The sequence below is a fragment of the Lepisosteus oculatus genome, chromosome 3 (genome assembly GCF_040954835.1).
Source record: "Lepisosteus oculatus isolate fLepOcu1 chromosome 3, fLepOcu1.hap2, whole genome shotgun sequence".
Taxonomy (NCBI): domain Eukaryota; kingdom Metazoa; phylum Chordata; class Actinopteri; order Semionotiformes; family Lepisosteidae; genus Lepisosteus; species Lepisosteus oculatus.
In genome coordinates this window covers 18,406,423-18,418,745 of record NC_090698.1, presented here as the reverse complement: position 1 = coordinate 18,418,745, position 12,323 = coordinate 18,406,423, and the positions used below count along the sequence as shown (strand labels likewise).

At 36.4% G+C, this 12,323-nt stretch overlaps 1 protein-coding gene across 3 annotated transcripts in view; it reads left to right on the top strand.

Annotated features, from left to right (window-relative positions):
* Nucleotides 1-12,323, top strand: part of htr4b (5-hydroxytryptamine receptor 4) — an 87,426-nt gene that overhangs the window by 19,074 nt on the left and 56,029 nt on the right. For all 3 annotated transcript variants that reach the window (XM_015338988.2, XM_015338967.2, XM_069186969.1), the window contains exons 4-5: nt 5,537-5,737; nt 10,190-10,343. In XM_015338988.2, the coding sequence (XP_015194474.1) occupies nt 5,537-5,737; nt 10,190-10,343 (355 nt within the window). The remainder of the gene's footprint in view (nt 1-5,536; nt 5,738-10,189; nt 10,344-12,323) is intronic.

Here is a 12,323-nt window from a genome sequence, read left to right as displayed (position 1 = left end):
AATATAATAAGTAATGATGATCATTGCATAGCGTAAATCTTCACATCCAAACTTTTAGAGTTTATTTCAAATTGGTACAAAACATTGTGTACACATTTGGGGTGTGCTTTTTTGTGTACGTCTAACATATGCCCACTACAAGTATTTGTAGTGTATATGTTTTTTGTAATCATAACAGGCCTTAATAACAGCAGAAAAATATAGAGCTCGTATCTCAAGATACTGCATGCATTTTTTAAGCTGAGACTTAAACTGAAAAACTACACACTTCCCACTGATTGCACTGATAAGAGGAGGTGGCACCAAGCATAGCTGTGGTCCAGTACATCAGGTTCACAATCAGAGAAGCTGATGATTAATTTAGAGATGCTTGTTGTCTGTATGTCTTCCTTTTGGTCTCCTGTCTTTTTTAAAGCGCTACAGTAATTGAGCTACAGTTGAGGTCCACAAACCAGGTTGGGTTTGTAATTATGAAGGACATGTAACAGTACCTGCAGATGTTTTCTCAGGATACATAAAAAAGAACAAATCATAGTTAAGAAGCTTATGTTAGAAATAGTTTCTATTGGTAGAAGTATAAATGGGTAGAAAAGCAGAAGTGATATACATAGTCCTTTAATGCCAAATGTTTGCTCCTGCTGGGTTGTTACCATGTAGCCCTTTGTATTTCAGTCCCTGTAAGTGTAAATGCACTTCTTCTTTTATCTGGTATCTGTAGGAACATGCGTAAGTGATAGAAAGAAACTGTTTTATTGGTGTCTCTTATTACCCCTGTAAATGTGACCTCTGGAATAATGTTGTAGGATTAAACAGGGATGTTATATAAAGAAAGAGAAAGTGTGTATATGAAGATAAAACCCTCCTTTGGACCACATGTACTGTACAATTGGTATTATCACATGCACACCCAGACCTAAATAACCCATTAAATAAGCCAATTTCATGCTCTTGTTAGAAGATAGGAGACTCAAATGGGTCAAAAATATCTGGTGCCCAGCAGGTGTCAAGATGAAGAACAGAAACTCTCCCCTTAATGGGGTTTAAAACAAAAGTTGAGGAGGTCAAATCCTAATCTGCCTACAGTATGTATAAATATAAAGTATGTTTGAAAAAATGTTTGCCTTTGATAGACTCCCGGGCTCATCCTTTATTGCAGCAGTGGTTCTAATAGACCAGGCTTCAAGGCCCTGTTGTTTTTTTCATCCAGGTGAGTTACTGTATGTCAATACTTACCCCAATACCTCCCCAATGCCTCCTCTCTGCCTTAATTAGGATTTGACTAAACTACTATCAGAGTGACATCAATAGATTTTCCCAATAAATTATCAAACTTGTTGTTTCCGAAATATCACATTACAGAAAGAAGAGAACGCCCTAACATACATTGCTTTGTTTTGCATAAACAAAAAAAATAAATAAAGACAATATGTGGCTTAATATAGTATTGTACTGTAGTGTGGATAGCACTGGTATTAATTGAAGTACGATGAAGTACAGAAAAAGATCATATTAAGGTCAGAGTTCGACCTGTTATTCATTTGAGAAGGTAGAAAACCTTGAAACACAAGTATTGAAAATTGGAATTTAGTTCTTAGTACATCTGACTCAGAAAGACCCAGTTACGTATAATCCAGTATCAGCCACTAGGTGTTTACAATATATTTAGTAAATCTGTGTAGTCACTGGTTAAGTTAAAAGTGATATTTACAGTACTATGTGTACAGCAGTGCGCAGTTTTACAAGTCATAAATTTCACAGATGTGATACATCTGTGAAAATTAATTGCATAGTAAATGTTTTATTTGAAACATTGTAACATGGCAGTTAGCACAGCTTCCCTACAGCCCTTGGCATTAGGCTAAAGAGATACTGTAGTTACAATGCTGGCTATTAATGTGCAGGTTTATTAATGTGCTGTAAACACATACTGTAGCTAGCCATAGCATTGTAGTCATGGAACATCCAGTCAAAGGTAGCTGAACAGCATTACTACAGCTACTGCGCAATATTAAAAGAAAACTGGATCTGTATATAATAAGACTAAGAATAATAATAATAATTCAATACTCTTTTCTTGGGCATGCTGTATTCAATAGCACCACTATATATTTTCTGCATTATGTCCTTGTATTACAATATTAATCACACTGATGATGTTTATGTAATTCATGTAGTTAAAAATGAAATAAAATGAGTGAGAGGGTTGTTACTTATAAAGGAGCTAGTGGTTTCAGTAAACATTTTTCTGTAAAAATTGAGTCATCTGTTTGGCAAGGTCTTCTGCAAGTTTCAATTTCCATTTTTCATTTTTTTCAGCATGGCTCCTGGACATTTGTACAATGTAATAGTATTAGAGCTCAAAAGTACATAAAACCAATGTTTTTTTTCTTCTGTTTTGGAGTGACACTTCTCCATGTGGAACAGCATGTAAGCATGTGGTTTCCCATAAAAATAAAAACTAGGACTTTCAGAGTGCAACCCATATTTAGTGATACAGATTTGATATACAATATGAATGAGTGATCAATTGATTAATTCAACACAATGCATTCATTCTTACAAGTGTGTGCAGTAAGGAAGTAATTATTTAAATACATTTTCAGATAATTTGTGCACAGCTGTTACAGATTAGAAAGTGAAGGTAATATGTTACCTGTGGTTTGGTTTCATTCCCCCTGAAATGTGAAGTAGGCCAGCTACTGTGTACCAGGTACTTAAAACTACCTCATAGACCATGGCTACATTTTGTATGTTGATGTGTATTTTCTGTTACCATATGGTTTGCATCATGATTACTGATAGCACACTTTTTTTATCACAATAAAGGAAAGGTAACAACCTCACGTTTTTGCAAAGCTTCTCACTTAATTTGCTATATCTGGGATACAAGAGCTCCCACATGTTTGCAGTTTCCAATTTACAGTATTTGTAGCTTTTTTTTCTTTTATTGTATATGTGCAATCCCTCACTCCATTAAAGTGTCAGCGCTGCTGGTGTGAGTAGATTTACACAAAACACTGCTCCAGAGCTGTATCATCTTGATGTCACACCTGGATTTACATAGCCAGCTGAAAAGAGACCGGTCATTTGAAATTTAAGATAGATTTTGATAAGGGATATTTCTTGCTGTTAAATTCCCATTTTCTCCTGTTATGGTATTTAAGACCATTCGGTAAGTAAAGCACTGTGCATTAGCAAACATGTGTGAGAACTGTTTCAATGTGCTCGCATTACATGATGGAGAACATTCTTTTTTAATAGATATGCTTCCACTTAATGGAACTTTTCCCATCAGATTAGACTCTACATCTCTACAGTAAATGTATAAAATAGTTACAATAAGTGCTGACTTCTGAGGTGTGTGTTAAAATGTTTCACATATTAAAATAATTATATAAGGTGTCCAATCAGTTTCTAAAGACGATAATAAGTTACACATATACTTTATTTTAAATTAAGCAATTAAATGAACATTAAGGACAAGAGTCTTCAACTTTCAATGACAGAAAGTTTCCTTAATTTAACAAATTAATTTCCTAATTGAAAATTTGCATGTTACTATCTTATTTTACAAATGTTCCTAATCTGCAATAAACTGTTGATTCAGGGTGAAACTAACTGAAGTAGTGGGCTCCAGGACCTGCACAAGAGATTCCTGACTTAAATAATTATTCTCTCTTAAACATTTCACAGTTTTACAGCTGCTATCCCACTATAATCCTTTCCCATAATGGCCACAGAACAAGGTTAACCACTATCAATGTTGTTAGTAAGATTTAAAGGTTCCCAATTTATTAAGTAAATAAACTAAATATGCAAATCAAACAATCTTCCACAAGCTTTGTTCTGCTCACTTGGTATGTCTATGTACCAAATGTAGTGTGCTGTTCAGATTTAATAAATGACTGCCAAACATTGAAGCATAGTGTCCAAATGTTGTGCCAGTAATTTTAGAATCTGAAGCTCTGAATCATTTTCTTTTGCTTTACAGTTGCACTAGTTGGATGTTTTGTGATCCAAAATGTAATACAGTAAATAAAGATGTTTTTAATCAAAAAGGCTTGTAACTTGGAATGAAATATGCATTGAGAAAGGTACAGATCACTCAACATACGGGCTTCCAAGCAGCGAAAAAGGCAGATCTTTGAACTGCTAGAACTGATCATGAGATTTTTTTCATGTATTTTTTAACTCATGTTAATAACCGTGAAAGAATCTGTTTTCGTTTTGTCTGTTTTTAAAATATACTTGAGCATTGTTCTCAATTTTAAAGCCTCACCCCCCCTTGCTTAGACATTTAGAATTAATATTTCAGTACTTTCATCTCATCATTGATTGTTATCTGACTTTTGCTTTCAACACACATTCAAAGGAAATTGTTTAATGTGAATCTTTGTTTAAAATACTTTATTTAATTTAAACTACTTGTTGCTTTCTGGTATGTATAGAGAGGGTTGATGAACAAAAGAGCTCTTCATAGGAATGAATTTAAATTTAAACATTTGTTTAACATTGACTATGAGGGCAAAATACAAATTTTAGTAAGATAATGACCCAAATTGCCATGTGATAATATCTCCATGTGCCTATGACAGCAGCAGATCCACCTTGTAGCCTGATCTTGTCAAATCTCAGAACTTAAACAAGAGCCTATTCAGAGTTGGTTGGAAGTCCAAGGACATCCAGATTGCTGTTGCAAGTGGTATTGGTTGACCAGTAGGTGGTACTCTTCCCTCTGGACCAGAATGTCAAAAACACAATCCACAGTATGATCACTGGTACATTGTTTTGCAGTAAGTGCTATTTTTTGGATAAGATGTTAAACCATGGTCTTGATTACCTCTGTTCTCGACTTTTACTTACACTGCTCGTGAGAGTAGGGTTGTTAATCCTGACTGAATCCATTCTGGTCTCTATTAGTCTGTCCTTTTAAAAACTAGCCTTAAGGTAAACTGGTGAAAGACTTTGTCAATTCTCCAGATCATGCTGCGCAGTAGGGTCAGGGTCACATAATGGCTGTTGTGTATGAAACAGGTGGAACTGGACTTTCTTGGGTGAAGAGTTGGTCTAATTCTTTACATAAAAAAAGGTTGTTGTTTTTTTTGCTGTTGGCTTAAATCAGCAACATGTGTAATTTATCGCTGTTAGTAGCTTATCCATAATTACACATGCCACCTTTCCGATTTTAATCTTGGTCATGTGGCACCCCCTTAAACTTCCATTGAAGGAATTTGGTTTCTCCCTTTAACTTAGTTCTTCGTACAATAAATTAATTGAGCTTTGAATCTGAACCCACTGTTAACTAATAATATTTTAAATCCTTTCACACTTAGAGAAATCAAAGAAATTCTAAAAAAGTTCACAATTATTAATCTTCTCTTAGGATGATACAGTGGGGTAATATTTGTGGAGTGGGCTAAAAGTTATGTAGAGAGATAGAAGATCAAATGCCATTTAAGCTCAGACCAAAAGAGGTAAAAAGCTGGTGAATGACAGTGGCAGATTTGCTGTATTTATTTGTTTCCCTCTTTTTTAGAAAAAAGAAGACAAACTATTTCATTGTGTCACTGGCATTTGCTGATCTCCTGGTGGCAGTGGTTGTCATGCCCTTTGCTGCAATAGAATTATCCAAGGGCTACTGGGAGTATGGAGAAACCTTCTGCCTGGTCCGAACATCGCTGGATGTCATGCTGACCACTGCATCCATACTGCACTTGTGTTGCATTGCTCTAGACAGGTGAGAAAAGGAATGGTTGAGACCTGGCCTGGTAGAGTAAACCAAGCAATTTACTCCTGGTTTCTTGAGGTAGATCGGTGACCGACACACACCCATAGATAGGTTGTTCTTAAAGTTTTCTTGTTTTTGTCAAGAGATATTTTATGGCAGTTTAAAGAACGGAAAAGAAGTGCCACTGTAGATAACGGACAAGAATCCACACCCACACATGCAAGCCACATACCAGTTTCATATTAGGGTGGCATACTAGGTCAGTTTCATAACCCCTAAAATGCAACTCAAAACCTTATATGCCTCCTCATTTTTGACTCATCATGAAAACATATTAAAGGCCTCATTAGCAGAGTGAAATAAACCAACACAGTTATATTTGCAGACATAATAAGTGTCATCTATTGTGTAAACTGCATTGGAGTCTTTATCATAGCTGTTCACAAGGAAAAGTCACCATTCGGTAAACCTCTGAAAGACGTCTTTATTTTTTTAGAAAGAGTACAGTTCTGTAATCAATCTTAAGAAAGTGAATTAGTGAGTGAATTGAATTGTGAAAAGCACTGTATCTGAAATGCCGATATTTTCAGAGCTAAATGTAAAGATACATTTTAGCAAAATACAAAACAATCTGACAGTGTAATCTTTTGCAGTGCTTTCAGGTATTTATTATTTTGGAGTTTTAATATTCTCCTGTGTTTCAGCACTTTGAAAAGGAGACTTGTCCATGATCTCAGTTTAGGATGCATGACTGTTTTATTAATATTTCATTGATGCAGCATCTCTAAATAAATTAAATATAATTTAAATCAGATTGTTAATTCTAACACTTAGGAGCTTTTGTCTGCTTTTAAAGGGGTAACAAATGACTGGACTCCAGGAAAACTAAATGCTATATATTACTATATACAGTATATTAGAATATTAATACTAAATATTATGTTAATAATATCACAATCCACATAAAGTAATCAAAGAAAATCTTTCCAACACACAGTTACTATGTGATATTTGTATTGATATGAGTAGTTTGCACAATCCAGTTCCTTATGATATGTCTATTAATATTTTCTTTTATTAAGCACTACCTGAAAACATTGCATTTGTCTGAACTTGCAAACAGGACCTTGTATTTCAAATCTACGTAATCTATTTCAAACTTACTGTATAATGCTAAAAATTAGTAGATTACTTATCTCTTTCAGTATAGTGAGATAGGAATTTCACTGCAAAGTCAACCATGACATGACATGGGAGTCAATGTTTATACAGTAAATTCGCCATATTCTGCTTCCTACACTAAGTTGGCCTGTATAGATGAGGGGTAGGGAAGAAGCATTTACTAAAAAAGACTAATCTTAAATCTCACATGAGATATATTGCAGTTGTGTCCCAGAAGGCTTTATGGTCAGACGAGACAAAAATGGGGCTTTTTGCTATAAATTAAAACTGCTAGATCTTGTACAAGACCAACACTGCACATCCTCCAAGCACAGTGGTAGCAACATGGTGGTGGGGATGCTGCTCATCAACAGGGACTAGGAAGCTGGTCGGGAAGAAAGAGAGAATGAAAGTTCCAAAGAACAACCAAATTCTAAAAGAAAACAAGAAACTAAAACTGGGTCCAAAATTCACACTTCAGTAGGACAATGACCTGAAACACAAGTCCACAACCACACTGAAGTGGTCTATCAAGACAAGAGTGAATATTGTTGAGTTGCCCAGTCACAGTAACCCAAGCAAACAGAAAATATATAACGCGATTTGATTATTTCTGTCCGTCAACCATGAACTTGTCAGAACTGGAGCAGTTTTGGCAGGAAGAATGACTTGTTAGTGCTGGACAATGTCTCTTTTTTTAACTTCTGTGACTTCTGTGCTCTATATTTTGTACTACAGTGACATGAGTCCCATAATCAGCCTACTTGGTGAGAATTTGATTGCAAAGTGTTTGTCTCTTTGCTGATGTTAAGCCTTAGAGTGGGGATATCCAACAGTTTTCTGAAGGTCTCTGTGCCTTTATGATTTTGTTTTCTACCTGAGCTTTTGTTTGCTGTGTGAGAAAATGAAGTAACTGAATCCCTTGCAAGTAGTCATCAAAATGTTTCCTGAAGTTTTTTAAATTCAGATTCATCATCTACAAAACACCATATTTAAATCATATATATAATTCTAAATGAGTAAATTAAGACAAATAATTGAGGGGTTAAGGTACAACAATAAAACAGAACAAAACAGAAATAAAACAGGTGTTACAACAATAACACCACTTACAGTGGTGTGAAAAAGTGTTTGCCCCCTTCCTGATTGTTTATTTTGTTGCATGTTTGTCACACTGAAATGTTTCAGATCATCAAACAAATTGAAATATTAGACAAACATAACACAAGTAAACACAAAATGCATTTTTAAATGAAGGTTTTTATTATTAAGGGGAAAAAAATCCAAACCTACATGGCCCTGTGTGAAAAAGTGATTGCCCCCCCTGTTAAAACATAAATCAACTGTGGTTTATCACATCTTTAAAAAGCTGAGTTCAATTTCTCTAGCCACACCCAGGCCTGATTACTGCCACACCTGTTCTCAATCAAGAAATCACTTAAATAGGACCTGCCTGACAAAGTGAAGTAGACCAAAAGATCCTCAAAAGCTAGACATCATGCTGTGATCCAAAGAAATTCAGGAACAAATGAGAAACAGAGTAATTTAGATTTATCAGTCTGGAAAAGGTTATAAAGCCATTTCTAAAGCTTTGGAACTCCAGCGAACCACAGTTAGAGCCATTATCCACAAATGGCGAAAACATGGAACAGTGGTGGACCTTCCCAGGAATGGCCGGCCAACCAAAATTACCCCAAGAGCGCAGCGATGACTCATCCAAGAGGTCACAAAAAACCCCACAACAACATCCAAAGAACTGCAGGCTTCACTTGCCTCAGTTAAGGTCAGTGTTCATGAATCCACCATAAGAAAGAGACTGGGCAAAAATGGCCTGCATGGCAGAGTTCCAAGACGAAAACCACTGCTGAGCAACATAAAGGCTTGTCTCAGTTTTGCCATAAAACATCTTGATGATCCCCAAGACTTTTGGGAAAATACTCTGTGGACTGACGAGACAAAAGTTGAACTTTTTGGAAGGTGTATGTCCCATTACATCTGGCGTAAAAGTAACACAGCATTTCAGAAAAGGAACATCATACCAACAGTAAAATATGGTGGTGGTAGTGTGATGGTCTGGGGCTGTTTTGCTGCTTCAGGACCTGGAAAACTTGCTGTGGTAAATGGAACCATGAATTCTGCTGTCTACCGAAAAATCCTGAAGGAGAATGTCTGGCCATCTGTTCGTGATCTCAAGCTGAAGCGCACTTGGGTTCTACAGCAGGACAATGATCCAAAACACACCAGCAAGTCCACCTCTGAATGGCTTAAGAAAAACAAAATGAAGACTTTGGAGTGGCCTAGTCAAAGTCCTGACCTGAATCCGATTGAGAGGTTGTGGCATGACCTTAAAAAAGCGGTTAAGGCTCGAAAACCCTCCATTGTGGCTGAATTACAACAATTCTGCAAAGATGAGTGGGCCAAAACTCCTCCACAGTGCTGTAAAAGACTCATTGCCAGTTATCGGAAACGCTTGATTGCAGTTGTTGCTGCTAAGGGTGGCCCAACCAGTTATTAGGTTAAGGGGGCAATCACTTTTTCACACAGGGCCATGTAGGTTTGGATTTTTTTCCCTTAATTATAAAAACTTTCATTTAAAATCTGCATTTTGTGTTTACTTGTGTTATCTTTGTCTAATAGTTCAATTTGTTTGATGTAAGAAATCAGGAAGGGGGCAAACACTTTTTCACACCACTGTACATTTTAACCTAGTTCTGAAGTCTGAGATGCATGCTTTACAGGACCAAGTCTGTGGGACCTTCCACAGACTTTTCTCATTATGTTCCACTGAGGAAATTAATTTTTGTTCTATGAAGACATTTAAAAATTGTCTCTTACCATAATTGAGTCATTATCTGGTGAGGCTAGCTATAAAAACACATGATCACAGGGCATAGGTGCTTATTGTTGCAATGTTGCAAACCATTGCAATGAAGCATACTTTACCAGGGGTGTTAAGTATCACTCAGGGACGTTTGATATGATACTTCATATATGACCAAGGTGGAAATTGTTTCACAGTGATTGTTAATGCCATAAAACGAATATCGGATATATGTGTTAGGTCAGTCGCATTTAAAGTGATACATTTTGACTTTTCATCAATGATTATGAAGATGGCTGCAGATTTAGTATTCAATTGCTACACCAGAATCTGGAATTCAGTTAGGGCTGGTTGTTCTTTAGAAGATAGCCTATTGATTGTGAATAAACATTGTACTCAAATAATTTTAAAAAACTGAATATACTGTATGTACCAGGAAATGTTCTTAAACTGGCATTCAATTTTTTCTTGTCTTTTAGATACTATGCTATTTGCTGTCAGCCATTGGTGTACAGGAATAAGATGACCCCTCTGCGAGTAGCTCTTATGCTGGGAGGCTGCTGGGTTATTTCTTTCTTTATCTCCTTCCTCCCAATCATGCAGAGCTGGAATGCTATTGGAATTGAGAAAATTGTAAGTAAAAAGAGATTCTGTGCAACAGTGCAACATATCATTCAGTCTGCAAGCATATGATTACTCAACTGTGCCCGTCAGTCTGAAGGTATTACTCCTTAGCAAAAAAACATGCATTGCCTAGCAGCCTAATTTTGAAATATGAGTATCAGTACAATAATAAGTATAAAAATGTATTTATGAAGCTGTTGACATTAATTCCATCTTGGTAGTTTGGTACTTCAGTGAATCTAAAACATCATGCAATCTTTTTTGAAGAAACCCAGTTGCGCTCTGTGAAATCCTTTTTAGTTTCCAATTGTGACCAAGTGTGAACAAGTAAACTGAGTTGCCTCTATATTGACCCCTTAATTTTATATACTTATGGGTATATTTTAGTATTTTGCATACTATCACATCTCTTACCAACCCCAAAAATAAATAATGTTCAGTAAACTTAATACATTGTGCTGCACTGTGTGTGTAAAGGACATGAGGCCTAATTTTCACAAAGATCTCAAATAAAGACAGCATTTCTCACATAGCAGACAGTAGGCAATATAGAACTGTAATGTGGAGAATAGCTCATTTAATACAGAGTGGCCATTCTCAAAGACTTCCCATGCCAACAGAAGTGTGATACTGAGATTTTGGGAGCATGAAGAGAGTGAAGATAACAATTTGCAGTTTAGAGGTAATCCACAGTCTGTGACTTATTATTGCAAAGCCTGCAAGCTGCCTCTGCAAATGTGTGTCATGACCTCATTGTAGGCACAGTGAGCACTCAGTGGTCAACCACACAACTGTGGACTCTAATCTAAGTGTCATTGTAAAGCATCTTTAAAAGCAGGAAACACATGCTTTTAAAACTGCAAATGGCAGATGTTTTACTGAACAGCTTTCTGAACCTGTCCTTTAAACTGAGCTACAGCACAACTGAATCGCTCACCTTGAGACCAAAGGCCACCCTCATCACAAATATCTGTTAGTCCATTTGTTTCAATGTGGAAAGATTTTCTTTAAGAAGATCATGATTTTGGAAAATAGGAGAATAGGAGAATGGACATGTCATGTGTTCTGTGATTTAATTAAAGTTCTTAATGGATGCTAAATCATTGTGAGTGATTATTAAAATTATTTACAATACTATAATACATTTGGTGTCAAAATCTAAACTACAATATCTGAGAGGTAATCCTAAATTGAATCTTGATCTCTGTATGGAGAGACCTATATTTCTTTGATTGGCACAAACTACTTGACCAAACATAAAATACAAAACAGAGGAGTAGAAATAATGTAAGGAGAGCTGAGTAAGATGGTGGCAGCGTGGTGGCATAAAAGGCAGGGAACGCAGTGAAGGTTTCAAAGCCTGTAGATGACATGCAAACACAGTCCAAAAAACAAATGAGAAACCAAGAGGCGTATGTATCAAAGGGCAAGTCCAGAAGACAAAGTCATGAAAGCAAGCAGGGTCTAAAGCCGAGTAAACACAGAGATTAAACAAGCCAAAGGGGGATCAGGGAAAGAAAGAGAGAACAGCAGAGGTCAGGAATCCAAACAAGGCAACCCTAGGGAAACAAGAACAAGGGCTCAAGGGGCTCTGAGACGAAACTGTAGAGCAAAGCTGTGTCAGTCCAATTCTTAAATACTATATTCTGCACCATCTAATGCGGGTATGGATGTAAGTTGCTGGCAGGTGATTCAGATTTCCTTTTGGCATGCACTTCTACTGTACCAGCACTGAGTGACAGGTGGGTGGCAGGTGTTGAGTTCACCGTTTGATAATTTTACAAAACCTTAAACTTAGCAAAGACCAGTACCTTATTTGCTTTGCAGATACATGAACAATGTCATTTTCTGAAGAAGACAAATTTTTGGTTGTAGTGCAAAATAAATCTGGAAGCAGGACAGCTGGAAAGAAAAGAAGCATGGTCATTTTTAGATCTGCATTCCTTCATTTATCTCACCAGTGCCAAATGATATCCAAATCACACAAAT